This window comes from Diaporthe citri (assembly GCF_014595645.1).
Source record: "Diaporthe citri strain NFHF-8-4 chromosome Unknown scaffold_4, whole genome shotgun sequence".
NCBI classification, from domain to species: domain Eukaryota; kingdom Fungi; phylum Ascomycota; class Sordariomycetes; order Diaporthales; family Diaporthaceae; genus Diaporthe; species Diaporthe citri.
The window spans coordinates 2280152-2298630 of record NW_025064849.1 but is presented as its reverse complement, the minus strand read 5'-3'; the positions used below and the strand labels follow the sequence as shown (position 1 = coordinate 2298630).

At 57.1% G+C, this 18479-nt stretch overlaps 4 protein-coding genes across 4 annotated transcripts; 1 reads left to right on the top strand and 3 right to left on the bottom strand.

Moving 5' to 3' along the window:
- Positions 1-1532: 1532 nt before the first annotated feature.
- INS49_009782 (uncharacterized protein) lies at positions 1533-4364 on the bottom strand (the record flags this gene model as incomplete). Its single annotated transcript, XM_043170510.1, has 7 exons — positions 1533-1596; positions 1729-1778; positions 1847-1893; positions 2088-2160; positions 2381-2416; positions 2752-3281; positions 3350-4364. The coding sequence occupies 7 exons, from the start codon at positions 4362-4364 to the stop codon at positions 1533-1535; spliced, it is 1815 nt and encodes a 604-aa protein (XP_043025075.1).
- A 1802-nt stretch (positions 4365-6166) lies between these two features.
- INS49_009781 (uncharacterized protein) lies at positions 6167-7087 on the bottom strand (the record flags this gene model as incomplete). The annotated part of the gene is made up of 1 exon (XM_043170509.1): positions 6167-7087. One exon carries the CDS (start codon positions 7085-7087, stop codon positions 6167-6169), a length of 921 nt encoding a protein of 306 aa, XP_043025074.1.
- A 926-nt stretch (positions 7088-8013) lies between these two features.
- INS49_009780 (uncharacterized protein) lies at positions 8014-8815 on the top strand (the record flags this gene model as incomplete). Its single annotated transcript, XM_043170508.1, has 2 exons — positions 8014-8077; positions 8181-8815. The coding sequence occupies 2 exons, from the start codon at positions 8014-8016 to the stop codon at positions 8813-8815; spliced, it is 699 nt and encodes a 232-aa protein (XP_043025073.1).
- An 8522-nt stretch (positions 8816-17337) lies between these two features.
- On the bottom strand, positions 17338-17620 carry INS49_009779 (uncharacterized protein; the record flags this gene model as incomplete). Its single annotated transcript, XM_043170507.1, has 2 exons — positions 17338-17475; positions 17600-17620. 2 exons carry the CDS (start codon positions 17618-17620, stop codon positions 17338-17340), a joined length of 159 nt encoding a protein of 52 aa, XP_043025072.1.
- Positions 17621-18479: the final 859 nt, after the last annotated feature.

Here is an 18479-nt window from a genome sequence, read left to right as displayed (position 1 = left end):
GAATTTCCGGATCTTGCTGCTGGCTGGCTGGGGTGGCTAGCACGCGTATAGCTGGGCTTCCCACGCAGTCATCAGGACGAGGTGAAACCTTGGGCACCTTGTTGGGCCCTTGTACCCACGCACCCACACACACGCACATACACACACTCACACACCTCATTTCTTCAACCATGCCGCCCGAGCACCAGCTCTCGCCAGCTATCTGGCCAGCAACAGGCAGGAGTAGGCGAGGTCCAGCTGCTCTTGCTCCTGTCGCCAGAGCGCATCCGTCAGTCGTATCTGCGACCTCGCTCTGACCAAAACGCTCCCGTGTCGCAGTCCCAGCAATTTCCTTGAGATCTCTCCGGAGCCTGCTCCCTCGTTTCTGGCGCCCCTCCCCCAGGACACTGGCTGCTTGGGGAGAGATCGTCGGTGCGGTGCGGTACAGTGGATGGATGATTGCCCACCACTTTGCTCCATTACACTCCCCTGCGAGCGCCTCATCTTGGGTCATCTGGGGTGGTGCATCAAGCCTCTTACAACAGCTCAATAGATCACGGGCGCCGGCAGCGCGCCACCAAACATCACTCATGGCTGCGGCTTGCAGATGCCATCTGGATGTGTGGGCTTTGATGTCGCTCCTCTCGTCTATCTCATGCCGCCCTTCCCTGCCTTGCCCTGCTCCGCAACTCCCCCTCCCCCCTTCCAGTGAAGAACATGCAAGGTGGCCTGCCTAACATACTTCACCTCAGGTCGGTCAGGATAAGGAATCACTCCCCCGGCCGCTCTCATTGGGCATCCTTGCTTGTTGATCTGCTCAAGAGGCGTCCTCCCCTCCCCCTCTGGAGGCGGGCAACGTTTAGCCTATCCACGGGCCACGGGGAGGCAAACGTGATCGATCTCTTACGTGCAGCTGCTGGGGATCTCCGAACCGAGATTGTGCGTGTTGCATTCTCGATCTTGTCGCAGAGCATCACTATCTGGACCCGTTCCCTTGACAGCCAAGTCTCTATGCCACCGCGCACGCATCAGCTGGATAAGGGTCTCGGATAAGGGCGCACCCAGGCCCGCCGACTCTGCTGTAAGCTGACGACAGAACAATTTCACGGCAACACTTGCTCAGGCTAGATGCTTTCGTGCTCTGCCCTTGGGGTACACCGCATATAAAGCTTGCATGAGCGTCGACTGGGCGAGTGCTGAGGGGACTTTTGGCGAAGGGACACCAGGCCTGATGTGTGGGAACTCGGCGGCTGATCTCCTAGACAGTGTGGTCGCTTCTCTACGCTAAGACCTGGAGCCTGGTGTTTCATGGGCACGCGGGAGCGGCACGCCTGTCTCAAATTGCTTCTTACACTTGGGGTCGCCGTCAAGTCCTGTCGTCGGCCCGATTCTTGGTCTGCGAGGCCCGCAAGTCGCGGTGTTGAGCGTGACCAGGCTAGGCCATATTGTCATACATTTCGGTATAAACCAGCAACTCCTTTTATGCTTTCAAAACAATGGGGTATCTAGCATATAGTACTCTTCTCAAAATGACGCTCTTCATACGAAATTCTTCAGTCCGTCGTCGCCATTCTGCTGTGTGCGCGTATCCGCTTGCCAAATTTGTAGAACAAATACCTACATGCATGTTAGTAACATGCATCAGAGCCCAAAGGAAATAGTTTCTAGAAGCGTTCCCAGACACGAGCACGGCCGGGGTTGTGGGAAGGGCGGTGAACCCCAACAAGAAACAAGAAAGCCTATACGTACGGGAAGGGCAGCATGGCCACAGTCAGGAACGCCAACAACGACGTCGCCCACTATGAAGCTCGTATTAGCAACCACTGTGTTTCCCCAGGAGGCAGCACATAGCCGTCTGATGACTGACCTGATTACCAAGCTTCTCATACATCTGGAGCCCAAAGAGGGGGAAAGCTGAAAACAAGAGAGCATGTGTTAGTCAGATGCGGCAGACAAAATTGGGATGAACACGTCCCCCCAGGTCGTATCACCGTTCGTTTGGGGGAGGGTTCATCGAGGAGCTTCCCAGCTGAGCGGGAAGGGGCGGGCTGGATGGCTGGCTGGCTGGCTTGCCCGGCCGTCCGCCCAGCCCGTGTGCGACGACTCACCAGCTGCGAAAGAGCACCGGGCCAGTGCGTTTGCGGCCAAACTCGAAGCCGCGTAGAGAGGGTAGGCGTCAACCTGATTTCCCACCGTGTGACGTTAGCCCCCGGATCTTAGTCTCGTAAATCATCCAATTACTCTCCGCCGCTGCCCTTGCACAACAGTGTTTGGGGAGCCACAGAGAGCACGTCAACGTGGGTTGGTTGCTCTGGGGGCATGTTTTCCCTCGCCCCGATGGGGGGGGGGAGGGGTTGGAAGAGGGAATTGGGGGGTCCGCAGGGGATGAGATAGTACGTACCAAATAGCTGAAGGTCCCGGAGAAGACAAGCAGCGTCTGTGAGACAGGATTTTCCAATCGGTTAGTCGCAGTGTCCCGGATATGCAGAATGCGAGATCACAGCAAGCGGGAAAGAGAGACACCATGCGAGGGAAGGGCGTGGCAAGCCGCCTTGACGAACAACCGTGCTTGGGCGGGTCTTGTCTGTCTGTCTCTGCCCCTTGGGTGCCACAGTCGCACAAGATGTTGAGCCACAGACGGCTGAGGCTCAGGGGCCGACGACATCGACTCCAGTATTCATGCCGGGTTCTGTCTGGGTCGCACAAAGAGACCACCATCAAGCCCCCAGAAGTGGATATACAAAACAAGCAAGGAGATAGTGAAGGACTCACCCCACAGCCGAAGATGCCTGAACCGATGATCGGCATGATCCAGTGGACCCACGGCTGGGAAGACCACCCAAACCAGAACAAACCAATGGTCACCAGAACGCTCCCCAGTATCGCAGAGGGGAGGCGGTACTCGGGCTCGGCCTTGCCCTCGACGCCCGTGAGCCTCGCATTCTTCTCGATCAGCTGGGCCCGGATCTTGACCCAGAGCGGGCCTAGGAGCGCAGCGCAGAACATTCCCACGAGCATTCCCAGAAACGTCAGCCCCGTCTGCCACAGATTAAACCCATAGGTGCCCTGAAATACCAGTGGGAAGGCGCCGAAAAAGAGGTACAGGATTCCTAGCAGGATCGCCGAGTACAGGTTCAGAATCAGCGCCATGGGCTCGAATATCAGAATCTGGAAGGGTCGCAGAAGGGAGAGCCCCACAGTGCGGACAAGGGACTTATTCGTCTTCTCGATCGGGGCCTTCCATCGTTCATCACCGGTGTCCTTGCGGATTTTCCTGGCCTTGTTCCGCAACACGACAGGGTCTGGGAGGGTTTCATCAGTATCAACGCACCCGTAGTCTTGCTACGTCGCGGATCTCGATCTAACTTACGGTATGTTTCCGGCACAGTGACCGCGAGCGCCAGGCATATTACAAAAGCCCAGATGATGAGCATATAATGAGTCCACCGCCAGTTCACGTTAGAATTTATAAAACCCCCAATCATAGGACCGAAGCTTGGACCGAGGAATGGCGACGCCGTGAACATGATCATCGGATAGTGCATCTGGTTAGGCGTGAACAGGTCACCAACCGTGCCACCAGACACGCTGAGGAACGCGCTGCCGGAGAGGCCTTGGAAGAAGCGGCTGACGATGACGGTGCCAATGTTGCGCGCGACGGCGGTCGGCACGATCCAAACTGTGAATACGGCAAACGCAGCCAGGTAGATGGGCCTCCTCCCGTAGAACTCGGACAGCGGGCTCCACATCGGCCCCAGCGCGATGCCCAGGACGAACATGCTCAGGCCCAGCGTGGCGACGATGCGCGAGCAGCCGAACTCGGCGTTCATCTGCGTGTACGTCGACGTGTAGATGGAGCTCGCGCACGTCACGCAGAAGCTGCCCATCGACGTTAGCCCCACGATTGCCCACTTGCGCGCCGGCGCCATGCTGCGCGGGCACCACGGGTCCGCGTTGCCGCCCTCGAAGCCGACCCCGAACGGGTCCTTCTCCCGCGCCTGCGCCGCATCGCCCTTCTCCGGGTCGCCGCCCGAGTCCTCCTCCGACGAGCCCGGCTCGTCCAGGTCGTCGCAGCCGTACCCATTGTGCGACCGCACGCGGCTGAGGGACGACCTCGTCGACACGCCTGACGAGCGCGTCCTCACTGCCGACCTCCCTGTGGCCCTGCCGGCGGCCGATGTTGCCGTTGCTGGCCTGATGGATTCGAATCGCGCCTCATCGTCGTTTGCAGTTTCTGTAGTGCCTGTCTCGGTATGCTCCTCCCCGCTGTCGATTGAGGCCTTGTCTATCGAGGCCTTCTCCATCTTGTCGCTCATTGTCGAGGTTTCCGGCTGCCCGAGGGTTCTACTGGTGACGTCGTTCCCCGCAGCTCCTTCGTTCGCCATGTTCCGGTATCTCTGTGGTCAGAGGAGTGAAAGTGTCTTGAATGAAGCTATCGTGTTGAAACTTCGAATGTGCTGGCAACAACCAGGTGAATAAACTTGGCCTCAGTTGCGTATTTGTCCCTTTGATATGTGGATGACGAATAAGGGATATATTGAGCCCGGCGTGGAGTGAATGGCCGTTGTTCAATTTGTCAGAGCCCTTAACGCCGTCGAGTTGGCGACGTTCAAACCCCGAAGGAAGCAGGGCCACAATGTCCTAACGCTGATCCGCCTAGCTCATACGATACTCGTCAAAGTCAGTGGCTGACACGAGAATGTCGCCTGTCGCTGTTGTCATGAGCGCGACAACATAAACAGACGTAAGTTCAGTTAAAGAACTTTTTCGTTTTCTTTTCCTTTTTTCCTCTGTACCTGGAAAGTTTCCGGGCTGGTATCTTCTCTCGGCGCATTCCTCGGAAGGAGATCGTCCTTCCCGCATCACTCAGCAACGGCGACAGACCGGTGCTGTACTTGTAAATGAGGGTGGAGCAACTGCTCGTTGCTTAGTTGGATCCCTGGCAGGGATCATTACTTAGGTGCGACTGGGTACTCGGTCCGGTATATCATCGTCATCCCCCTTTTGGCTGGCCGCTTCCGGGCGGGGAGAGGAGGGTGGGAAGGCGTGAATGGCACCCATTGCTGCAACGGACTTAAAGCGGCAACTTGCCGATCCTCTTGCCGACGTTGTGTGGGGCGGCCCAATTGGATAAAATTGTTGCGATACTGCTTCTGAGGCAAGTAGTGTTATTCATCTCTGTGAATGTGTCAGGAAGCGGTAGGGGTGGTCGCTGACAGGACTTGGCATGGTGGATTAGCGATGATGATGCGTATAAAGGCGAGACGCGAAGGCCGACCTCTGCTGGTTCGCCTCCCGGGATATCACTTTGTGCCGCCCCAGGGTAGTCGGCTCTAGCCTTGCCAAGACTATATGGTATGCTGAGGCTCCAATCCTACGTGATCTTAGCTTGTGATATCAGAAACGCCCATTGACTTCCCCATGCCATCATCGTTCAATTGCTGGTAATAAGGCTGAATCTTGATCAAACTCTCCAAGACACCGGGTCGTCCATGCTTGGCGCGCCGAGATCGCCGATCTACCGAGACGGAAGAGGATTGAGTGGCCCAACGGAAGTGCCCGGCTTGGCCTGCTGTAGCGGATGACATTCGCTATCAATTATAGATAATTAGACATATGAAAAGGCTGAGAGAAAATGCTGGTTTGTGCACCGAGACTCGCTGGCAAGCTCTGGAGTCTCTCATGGCCCCTTTTGGCCCTGATTCGGCATTACTGAAGATTGTCTGCGGCATGCTAACCAGGGCTGAATGTCGTTAAATCCACCTGCTTCTGAACAGGAGCAGATGCTGTGTGCCGCATCATCAGTTCGCCGCGCCAATCGGTCTGTGTAGTTCATTGATTGAGAGAGCCAGGGGTACTGGCGGTTTTGTCGGTGGCTGCATGAGAATGACAAGACAAAGCTGTGGCAGACTCACAAATCCATTTAATACATTTCTTGTGCAAGGTGATCGGAGACAGAGCCACCCCCGCTCGAGAACGTGAAGATGCAGTTGCTGAGAAACAGGAGCAAGCCAGCTTTCGAGTTCCTGATACGGTCCCGGACTAGTTATCAGGACGAATCTGGTGTGCGCGCACAAGACTCGAGCAATGCTCACCTCATATGTCTCATGGGTTGGCGCTGGCTATTGTTTGGGATGTCAAGCCCGAGGATTTTGTTCGAAAAGGCTGATCGTGATTTCCGCGACCATTAAAGATCCTTCCTCACAGCGAAGAAGTAGTTCCCGACCTTCTCGCTGCCAGCGACCTCCTTCCAGCCCAGCCCAGGCACGTACACAACACCCATCACCCTCGGGTGACTCCACCCTTGCTTCCTGGCAAAGTAATTCCTCAGCTCCTCTTCGTTGATGTACTTGTCCCAGCTGTGCGTCCCCTTTGGCACGATCCCCAGCACATCCTCTGCCATGAAATTCGTGGTGAACCAGCTCGTCCACGTGCGCGCGATCGTGCTTAGGACCAGCCAGCCGCCTGGACGCACGAACTCGCCGCACCGCTCCAGGAAAGCCGACGGCTTGTCAACGTGCTCGACGACCTCGAACAGGCTGACCACGTCGTATTTCCCCTCGTCGGTAGCCGGCAGGGGCAGCGTCTCGATGGCGCCACTGACGTAGTTCAGTTTAGGGGCCAGCGACGGGTCCTTGGCGGCGTGCAGGCGCGCGACCCTCAGGACCTCCGGGGTCGGGTCGACGGCCGTCACGGAATCGGTGGTGGACAGGCGGGCGGCAGACTCGGCAAAGATGCCGCCGCCGCAGCCGACGTCGAGGTAGCGGAGCTTCTGGCCTGTCGATGTTGGGTCTGGCTTGCTTGCCCGGCAGTCGCGGATGAAGTCGTGGCGCAGAGGGTTCATTAGGTGCAGGATGCGAGAGGAACCGTGGGGATCCCACCACTCGGAGGCGAGGGCGTTGAAGTGCGCGACCTCCGAAGCGTTGACGGAGGAGTACGAGGAGTGTGATGACGAGGAGGACGGCGCGGATTTCGAGCTCGAATCAGATGTGCCGCTCTGCCATCTCCGACATGATGGCAGGAGCTCGAGTGGGAGTGGGCGAAAAGATGATGGGCGAGCTTGACGAAGCTGTCGCAACAAGGCGGCGGGTGCCCTCGAGGGCGCCATATTGTATGTGGTGGGCCTGGTGTACCTCTGCGTGTAGCTGTGAAGTTGCTTGCAGACACATCGAGCTCAATTCTCAATTCTCGGGTCTGGAGGATCCGATTCCTGCAATAAGAAGGGAGACTTGGTTGAACAGTGCCACCGATGTGAGCTTGAGGTTGAGCGAGGTCAGGTCCGGTCTACATGAGGTCAGAGCCTCAAGGTCTGTCCACCCTGAACTTTTTGCCGGCTCGGACACCGATCCCTGCAACGGTCGCTGCAGCTGCTGCAGGGTCACTGCAACGGGTCCACTGCAGTTCAGCCCAGTAGCACCCAAACATCGGTAGGAGCTGGAGGGGCATCATAAATCAACCCCAACGGCTTGGGGTGGCTTACTTTGCTTACGGAGGAAGACGATAGAACACCTGGGCTGTCTTCTGGCTCAGCAAGGGGCGCGAATTGACCCCTGGAAAAGCGAGAACAGGCGTTCAAGGAGGCTCTGTGCTCCAAGGTTTGCGGCATTGTCGAACTCGAACGATGAGATGACCTAAGCATTTCCACATGCTCACTCAGCCGATTCCGGGCGAGTCGGTCATTCAAATCAAATCCAGGGTCTCGCGGGGCTCGCGGGGCAGAGTGACTCCATCAATCTAGACGACAAACATCCACCAGTGCATATCTATACAAGGTATTGCGCAACACATAGCGAGTTTACCCTCTTCTTCCTTTGATTTCCATAGTGATTGGCGACCTTTGTTGAAAGTTACGTACCTAGAATCCCCCGTGCCACAAGTCTCCTTCAGCCCCGAACTCGACTCGCGACTGGACCGAGGAAGCCGACATAGTTCCGGCTTGCCCAGCTTTGCTGAACGACATCAAGGACAGACACCACTCCAATTGATCCCCTCCCACCTCCGAGGCATCACCCCCTCCTCCTCATGGGATCGATAATGCCGTCCACAACCCTCGACCGGTCCGAGTTCGACTCGATACCCGACACCATCAAAGCCTTCCGTACGTACAAAATCACATGCCCACACAGGCCTCTATCACAAAGACATACCTCTCTACCGAAGCACAGCAGCAGTCCTGACTCTATCTTCTCCCCTTGTGATAGGCGACGGCCAGTTCATAGTAGTCCTCGACGACCCGGGCCGCGAAAACGAGGCCGACCTGATCATTGCCGCCCAGGACATCACGACGGAGCAGATGGCCTTCCTGGTGCGCCACAGCTCGGGCTACGTGTGCGCGCCGCTCGTGCCCGACCTCACGGCGCGCCTCGACCTCCCCCAGATGGTCGCCGACAACGAGGACCCCCGCGCCACCGCCTACACCCTGACCGTCGACTCGGCCGACCCCTCCGTCACCACCGGCATCAGCGCCCGCGACAGGGCCCTGACCTGCCGCGCCCTCGCCGACCCGGCCTCCACCCCGGCCTCCTTCCGCAGGCCGGGCCACATCCTGCCGCTGCGCGCCCGCCCGGGCGGCGTCAGGCAGCGGAGGGGCCACACCGAGGCCGCCACCGAGTTCTGCCGCCTGGCGGGCAAGGCCCCCGCGGGCGTCATCTGCGAGCTGGTCGACGACGGCGAGGAGGTCGAGGGGCAGGCTATATTCAGGGAGCCGGGCATGCTGAGGGGCGAGAAGTGTATCGCCTTCGCCAGGAGGTGGGGGCTCAAGGTGTGCACCATCGAGGACCTGGTCAACTACGTGGAGAAGACGGAGGGGGTTCTGGAGCTGAACGGGTCGCAGTAACGACGGCGAGGAGTCAGTGGAGTCTAGGGGCCAGATTTAACAAGGGCATTGACCCCTATGCGTGTGGCATCGACGCAAGAGGGGCTACCGAAGTGATGTTTATACAGTGGCGACCAAACAAAAGGTTGGAATGGTACATCGGAATCTTTGCCGCGAGGCATTCACAGGCCATCTGGAGACATGTACTTATTTGTCTGTATTGGTACTCAGCTTCTTGTACGATTATGCCCGCGCTTTGGGATGGTCGTTGAACAGGAAGCTGTGCAGTCAGGTCGAGGATCAGGGCTTCCAACGGAATGGCAATGCTCCCCACTCCTCGCTCCTTTAATGAACCAGCCAGGTCTGCGCACTGGGTGATCACCGGCTTCTGTCAAGTCGTTCCAACTAGAGGCCTGCGGTGCCTCCACATGAGCTGTGGCCACATCCGGGCCATTGTAATATCACTTGTATGGATGCCCAGGCACAAGGTCGGGGTGTTTGTGACGAGCCAGACCGTCGATCACGGACTGCGACACTTCGGCCAGATCTGACGGTCGATCTGAGCCCTCCAGGGCTGAGATGGAGCATCGGTTGCCGTCTTGCGGGTCATCCTTTCCCACGGGCGCCCAGTCGCAGTCCCTGGCTATACAGCTCGCATCACTAACGTCCCAGGGGCCAGGTGCATTTGTTGTCCTGATTCACCTGATGTTGCCTCATGAGGCTGGCCATGCTTCACCTGAGGCCTTGCTTGACCCTCCCGAACACGGCGAAGCCGTCTGTGGCCTGAGTCTTCAGAACAGTAGGCAGTGCGACACAATGTGTCCATTCTACAAAGCCGACTCTCCATGATCTTGCAACTGAGGGCATATGCACGTGGCGACCGAACACATCTCAGCGACCAAGTCTTGCCGAGGTGACGCCCCGATCCCGACGGGCTGAGAGTGGAGGGCCGCTCGAGGGCCACCGAGGGGAGTAACTCCGGACCGGCATATAACAGGCAGGATTCGCGGGTACAGAAGTACACTCAGGCGCACGCCGTGATGCCCCCGGCTTGGGTGCCTACATCTCATAATACTTTCTATTATTATTATTAATACTACAGTACTCACCATCCCGTCTGAAACCGCAGACAGAACATCGGCGCGTATGTCTCGGCCTCGCCCGTCAGCATTGACCAGAGGACAACTCGTCCGATATGCCTACAGGTTGCTCTCTCGTGGAGGCAATGCAACGGTCTCGGTGAGGTCCACATGGTAGCCCGGGGCGGGAGAACGGGGGCAAGGGACTAACGCCACCAGAAGCTACCTCAGATCTGGGGGAAGATCGAATACAACCCAGGATCTACACCGCGATTGGAGCGTGAGAGGAGATGAACTCTGGCGGGGCCGGGGCCAACGGTCAACGGCGAGGCGCGGTTGAGACACGATCTTGCGCAAGCAGCTTCTGCGTGAGTCTCGGGATAACCCTGTTTGCTGGGGGCGGGGAGTCGGTTGAGGGTCTCTGCTGCGGAAGTTTTGGTGGACGATCGGCCCAAGTGGGAACTGGTGTGCATCTGTCCACGGCGAGACAAAACATCATGACCGGATCGGTGCCGGGTACACGGATTGGGGGGGTTGGCGCGAGCGTCTAAGTTGAGGAATTCTGTGTAGAAGCTGGAACACACCGACAGGGAGCGGTCTGTGCTTCCTCCCCCATTTCTCATTCATCCCCGGGAGCAAATCGTAGCGAAACGAGCAGGCATTTCCCATCTGACATCTGCCACAGTCACATAATTCTCCGATGCACATCAGCCACCCGGGGCCAACGGCGACACCGGCAACTGGGAGTGCCAGAACCCCGAGGCGCACTCCTCTCATTGTAATCTTTGTCGTCACTTAACTCATGGTTCGGGACGGGGATTCAGCCTCGGCTCCTGTTGGTTCCCCGGCTGGCTTTGGATTGATAATAAGGCTTGTATCGCAGGTTCGTCCAGGCTTGACCTGAGTAGGAGGCATGGGGGTGGGGCCGAATGCCCATGCACTGTACATCCGCCCGTGCTTTCATTCCACGGAGGACGACATTGTTGAAAAAAAGGGGGTCTGCGTATAGCAGTGCTCGTCATGGTGCTGGGACTCGCACCATATTGATAGAGATTGTGAAGAGCCGTGGTTTACCAGTAACACCGCCAAGTGCCTGGTCTTGTACCTCACCCTGTGAAAAAAATGACGATCACCCTCTGACGCGACGATCTGCTCTGGTACCCTCGTCTCGCACATGAGCTCCGGAGGTAGTGCTGTGCAAATCAATCATAAATGTGGCACGGGAAGGATTCCTTCGAGAAGGAAGCTCTGGCCTTCTTGTAGACACTGCGTCTTTCCGCCGGCCCAAGCCACCGATCTATCATCTCTGATCAGATATGGAACCTAGCCAAGTCCCGAAGGTGCAGCAGGTGGGCAAACCAGGGCTAAGGACACCAGGTCCTGGGAAGAACGTGGAGGAGGCGTGGGTGAGCATGTGCGCGTGTGTGTGTGTGTGTGTGTGTGTGTGTGTGCGCGCGCGCGCGCGCGTGCTGCGTCTTCCGGTGCTTGGTGCGGGTGTGTGCGCGTCTCCGTGGGGCGACAATTCCAGGGGAGTCTAATTCATTGCGCGCTCACCCCTGATGTTCAAGTACGTACTCTCCAATGCATACAGACATCGCATTCCCCAAGATCCCGGCTTCTAAAAGACCCCACTCGCGGAACGTGGCCCGAAGCCGGGAACGAGGAGCAGTCCCAGCTCGTGGAGCATGGCCCAAGGTCTCACCTTGAGTCGCGCAACATGTTACCGCGGTGTGGCTTGCTGATCGGAGTAGACGAGAGCAGTCTGCCTTGGGCTATCCTCGTATTCGAAGCTCGCTCGAAATAACAACCGTCATTCTCGTCGCAGTATGGTTCTTGATCCCGATTTGACGCCGCAGACAATCACTGATGTTTTGCGCTCTGTGGTATCGGATCGCGAGCGAGTAAAATTTCGATGCGCGCAGGCCTGAAATGAGGACTTCGCTCTACGACAAGCGCTTGGGTACGTAGTCACCGCTTGGTCCGGCTACGAAGCTTTGGCGCCCCTTTTGTCCCAGGACGAGCATCAACATGGTGATCGGTTGGACGTCGACATACGAGGCGATATTTCTCGGTGGCCCGTTCTCGGTAGAATTTCAACCAATTAGACAAGGTATATCTTGCCTTCCAGCAATGCGAGATTGACTGTCTCGTCCGCTGCTAGCCTTCAGTAACGTGGCTCACAAACAATACCGGGCGTTGATGAGAGGGCGTTGACTCCGAGCACGTTTTAAGGGAGACGAGTAGGTTCTGTGGCCTCGAACCTAGTATTCAAGCTTCCGTTATGTTTCGCGTGGAGAAAACGTGTTCCGGCAAGGTCACAATCACGAACCGAAAAGGTTCCTAGAAGCGGGAGCTGGTTTTGCCTTCTGGCGGGCGTGGGGTAAACAGGTGTCTTGAGCACGGGCATCCAGTGACGCTCTATTTCTTACTTGAAAACAGTCAACAATCGTCGAAACCTGTACGTGATGCAGCGCTTGTTGGCACCAGGACTGGCTGGATCGAAAGCTGGGCCTCAAGGTGGGTGAGTCTGATGGGACGAGTCAATGGATGGTTTTGCTGAAAGTCAGAGCTCTCGAGATCTATGTTTCGAGATCTGCTGCAACGTTCAGACTAAGCGCCGCCCTTTGAAACACGGTCGGCCAGTGCTGAAGCTGAGGTATGATGGACGGGATATCCTCGACATCTGTGGGCTGAGATGGCGCTTTGATGTCTGATCGCAGGGCTGAGGACCGGAGAGGAGGAGAGGGCCGACTCGCCCGAGAAACAATGGGCAGCTGGTGGTCTGCCACCTCGATCACCAACGACCAGGTCGGTCGGTCAGCCAGCACGGCTGCTCTGTTATCCTTCGGTCCGTTCCACGACAGAAATAATGGATCCTGCTGAGGGCCCGGTACACGGGCCAGGAGAGCCAACTTGTGATCGCTGCGGCTGCAATGCCAAGCTCCGCGATCCATCTCCATCGGGGATTTGGACCAAACTGATCCTGGACTCGAATGAAAAGAGCCTCCTCTATGGCAGAGTGGTCCCGAAATCACAACGACTGAAAAAAGACGGCCTTGGCTAACGTAGGAAATTGTTGTCGAGTCTTACTAGATCCGGCATAGAGGAGAAAGCGACCAAAATAGAAGATGGTTTGAAGATGAGCCGACCGCCACGCCGTGGCATGAGTTGTGAGCCTATTGGCCGGGTTGGGTGCACGGCAGATACGCAACAAAAGCTTGCTGTAGTCGCAGTCAGTTGGGCAACGACATTTCGTGCGAGGACAAGATTAGAAACTGCGCCACCTCAAATTTGGTGGTCACGAAACCAAATTTGGTTTGTAATGTTGACTGCCTCAAGTGCTGTGTGATGCGCGATTGGGCATCACAACATCCCCCATGTCTTGCTCTCCTGGCTTTAGATGAGGTACGAACGTGCCTAACAAACAAATAATCAGACAAATGATGAGTTCTGAGAGTGCGAAGACCCCCATGACGTAGCAGATGATATACGCACGACTAGAAGCCAAAGCCGACGGCAAACAGGCTGGACAGGTCGCAACCGTTCTGCCGTTTCAGCCGGATTTCGTAGAAAATAATGCATACCCTAGTACCTGGATGCATATCATGCACTGCCGGGTGGTCCAATCCGTTAGCCGGAGATCTTCATGTGGCCCTTGGGGCAGAGCCAGCGATTCGGGAAAGCCGGCCTTCAAATGAGCTGAGGCAGGGGCTAGCCTCATTCCGTGAAAGGAAAAGACGGGCACGAGGAAAAGAGTAGGTGGGCTCAATTTTTCAGGTGCAACCTCAATCGAGCCTAGACAGATTAGTTTGCAACGATCAGAGCTGGAGGTAGTCCATGCTTGTGGTTTCGACCTGGGTCAATATCCGAGTAGGCTGGCAGGCTGGTGGAATGTATTGGCAGGGAGGCTGAAATGGAACGACGTTGAAATCGGGCTTGCAGGGGACTTGGTCGACGAGACAATCAGCAGGTTCATGTACCTACTGCCGATTGGGGGGTGACACGGGCCACTTGAATTGCGCAGGCAGGTTTCCGAGCAGCAATTTCATCATGGCCGTTTTATCTCATCTCCGACCAAGCCTCCTGTTGTCTGCTCTCCGTGTCGAAGGCTGCATGCAATCTAATCCGTCTCGATCTCTGCACCTTGAGCTACTGGGTGCTTCCGACCACCGAGTAACGCTGTCAGTTCCCTGACCGCTTCGTGGGATGCAAGACCAGCGCAAGCGGCACCGACAACGAGCATCTGATATGCTTGTGTGGTCCCTGCTCCCACCGCAGTTTTGCCTCGCATTTCACACTCGACTAGCGAGACAGGGATGATCAGGGCTTCGGCTCCACTCCCCGTCTTTAGAAGGATCCATATCTTCTAGAATGGTTCCAGAATCTTGCCGCTTCTGGCAAAGCCAATTTCAGGCCCCAGTCGCTGCCCCAAGCGTTGGCCAACAAGCCAGCGCAGTCTCCCCACAGCCCTCCTTGACAATGTGACCCTGCAACCGGGGGGCCCTCCTGAAGTGTGATGATGATAGTTCATCTCCTCCGCCGGGTTTTCGATGGGTTGCCCCTTTGCGTCGTGTCCACTGCTTGTCAGGATGCCTGAAGTAGCGGTAAGGCGAGAGCGACGATTGAGTGCTGCGACGGGCAGCACGCGAGCCTCCGCAACAGGCCGCGTGAGTAGCTCCTAAGAATCCCTCTACCACGCCTTTGAGTAGGGCAACAGTGGCGAGCGGGCGACAGGTCAGCTTAATGTAAATGAGACTTGAGGTAGGGCTGGACAGCAGGGACGAGCGCTGTCACGTTGCTGTCCCCGTTCGTCAGCTCCCCCTCACTTCCAATATCCATTCTCGTTTCCGAGGCCAAATTGAGTTGCTCAGCCGTCCGAGCGTCTCCTGTGAGTCGAAGCGCGGGCCTGCTTTTAAATCGACGTACGGAGTACCTTTCTGCAGGCTCCCGCGTGCTCCATGACTGATGGCCCGGCACAGTTGAGAGCGGGATGCATCTGGCCTCCCACATAGGGAAGGCATACGGCATATCTGAATCGTCAAAACGTAACTGGAGCCTTGTCCATGTCTCGTGGCGCCCGCCCTGGCAAAGTTACGGTGTACGGCCTGAGGGACTATCGAGCGTCGAAACCGACCAGGCTCCTAGAAGCAGCAGTTGAGTACTGCGTGAGTACTTACGGAGCTACCGTGGCAGGGCCGCCGGCTCCGTATGATGTGGAGATTGTCGTCGTTACAGTAGCGTTGGTCGAAAAGCACAGTGCACGAAGGGGAAGCCGCTCTGCTCTGCCCCCGCTGAAGTGAAGAATCGTAGAGCTACTCACGCAGCGCTATGGACATCAGGCTGTTGTGTGAGAAATACCTCCCGGCTGCATCGGTGTTTGACAGACAGGCAATGCGAGAGATTGATCACATCACACACTGCTGCTGTCCTGCGGCAGATCGGACGGGAGTCTGAGCTCTCAAGCTGGGTTCGCAGCCTGGCGGTGATTTGAGCGCTGATGTCAAACGCAATATGCTATCCTGTGCCGTACCTGTCTGAAGGCTGTAGCAAGGTGAATATACTCGGCTAGACACCTCCCTGCTGGGTCTGCTGGGAAAGTTTTTGCCCTCGCCCTCGCCCGCACCCCCGTTTCCTGGGCATGACCACCAAGCTGGCACCAAGCGGCCGTCCGAGATCTCTCATGTGAGAGGCGGCGGCAATCAAGCAGATGTTGGAACAGCGCGGCTTGCTTGGCTCATCTCGAAGCCTGGCAGATTGAGTTTGTTGCCATGACACAGGGACCAAATGGCAGCCCTTGGAAGGTCTTGAGGCTTGGCAGAGACACAGGCGCAGGCCGTCCGTCCGCCGTCGTCCGAAGGCAATATTTGGGTGGGAGAATGTTCCAAGGTTGAGCGGGATTGGGGGGTCTCATCGAGGTCTGCAGGCTCTGGCTCCCGGTGCCCCTAGCCTTGGGAGAGCGTCTCAGGACACCGAATCTCGCAAATCTTGACGATTCATTGAGTTGTGTGAGTTGGGAGGATCTGCCAACGAATTTGCAGGACAGACAGAAACAGGCAGGCAAACAGGCAGGCAAACAAACGACGAAGCCAGGCATAGGGATAGCTGTCTTGGTGGGTAGCACGGTCTTCGTTGTTGGTAGTTCGACGTCGAGGGAACACTCACGCACGTCACGTCACGCACAGGCTGTAGAGAACGGGGGAGAGTCGGGAGGGAGCAAGGGGAGGTCTGCGGCGATCAACGACAGGACACAAGAGACGGGACTTGAAACCCCGGCAGTCCGTGGATTTGGTCTGTTCAGTCAGGCCTGGCGCCCTGGTAGCCGGGGGCCTGGGCAGCAGCAGAAAAAGGGTTCGGCTCGGTTCTGCTCTGCTGCAGGCGGGCGGAAGAGAAGGAGCTCCTAAGTGCCCTGTGCGCCGAGGGGTGGAGTGGGCTGGGCTGCACATGGTGGATGCTTGGGCGGGTGGGTTCGATGCTGGTGGGCTAGGTGGGCTCGAGGTGGGCTTGCCTTGCTGTCCGCCCCCCTGGAGCCCCGGTCGTGGAAGTACCGGCTGTGTACAGATGCTGCCCCCTGCACACCTGGGCACACACCTGGGCACCCTCAAGGTTGGGATGTTTCAACGGACCTGTCGGTCTGGCAGCCTGGGCAAGGGTGCGGCAGCAGGTAGGTACTGTACCAGACTTTGGTGGTCTGCGTCGTCCACCCAGTCCCGGTACCCAGCCAATGGTCGGGTGGAAACCCTGGAAGTGAAATAGAGTGAGTGGGTTGGAGCATGGAAAAGCTACCTGCCTATGCCCGCCCCGGGGATGCAGTACCTGCCTAGGGCCCTAGGTACGATTTTATTTTTAAGAAGACCCCTTGTCCTCGACCCAAAACTTCCTCCTTCCCGTCAGAGCGTCATATCAGCTTTCTATCACCACCCTCATCAACTTCACCTGCGCGACCTCCTCCTCCCTCCGACTCCGACTGACTCCCGTCTCTGTCTGTGCCTCATAGCATCAGACAACCTGCACTTCACACTCCCTGCCTAGAGCGAGGGCGTCGCCGTCATAATAACCACCATAATCACCACGTCGTAAGTCTTTCACCGACTCAAAACCCCTTCCTTGCCTTGCTCTGCCTCACCTTGCCCCTTGTTATTGTCCATGTGGGAGGGCTCGAGACCGTGACTGGGACTGGGAGCATTGCATCGGACTATCGCATTGTTTTGGATTCGACGCGTGGGACACGGAAAGCAGCAGCAGGCCTTTCACCTTTACTCGTCCCCAAACAAACGCTGCATCTGCAAACTGCAGCCCAGACTCTGGAACGGCGTCGTGCAATCTGTGTTGACCCTCCCTCGCCTCCTTCCATTTGAGTTTCCTGGCGTCCCATCCGTCCATCTGAGCCCCCGACACTCTTGACCGTTACCTTTCCCTACCCTTGAAGTGCTGTGCTGCCCTACCTTTCTCCCAGGCACACCACCCTCACCATTCACCCTCAAATCGCATTTTGGCGAGCTCTACCCTCACATAGCGGTTCTTGTGCTTGTGGGCGTCATACTCAGACTGCAGCAATCTTGCGAATGTGGCATCGTCTGCGTTGAACCCTCCGGTCCAGTCTAGCTGACCGACTCAAGCAGAATTTGACAGTCAGCGACCACACCGACTTGAGCTCCCTACGCGTCGACAGCTCCCGCCAACCCCGACGGTAACCTGGGGACCATCCATACCGAAGGCACAAACATACCTGTCGCGTCCGAGTAGACATCGCGAAACCGATCTGGCTGTGCAGATTCCAGTCGGCAGTACCCAGAGATATATTGTGTCGAGGCGCCTTCCTACGACTTCGACCGCACTGCCACCGACGGCACGGGTTACCTCCCCAACACTGTTCTTTATTCAACGTGTCGGGGCCGAACAGCGAAGGGTAGCTGGCACCTTGCGCATCAACTCTGGTGGAACGAAATCCTGGTACTCGCGCAAGTGAACCAGGTCCCCGTGCGCTGTGCACTGCCATAGACAGAATACGAACGGGTCTTCGTTACTGGACAGAGTAGACACTAGGTGCGTTAACATCCTGCAGCGTGGGTAAAGGGGCTGTCTTTCCCTGCTTCGAAGGTTGTCGGTCTGGGGTGACAGAGTTTGTTTCCAAGCTTGTTCGGCAGAGCCATCTCCTGCACTTTGCCACGTCATCAGAGTTCCACCAGCATCACCAAATTTGTGGGCGGGAAAGCGAGCCGGATTGCGAGAGCATCGAACTGACATGGCAATTGATGAAACCAGGCTGAAATTGGACAGAGCGCGTCTCTACTAATCCAACACGCGCCTCTTCCTGCACCTTGATCCGTGCACGACAATCTGGTACCCACCCCCAGTATTTCACCACCGCGACCCCTACCGGTCTCCAGAGAGGGCCACCTCTGCCGCGTGCAGCAACCGCCAACGACAGGCGCCTTTCTTTCCCTGCCCCGTGCCGCATTGGTACCGCTGTGGTCTCTTGTATTCACATTGAGTAAGTCACCATCAATTCATCCAACACACATTCACAGGATTGCAAAGCCCCCCTGGTGATGGGTAGAGCAGCCAGGGTGGAGCTTATGCACGCCTACAGTCACTAATTGGAGGCA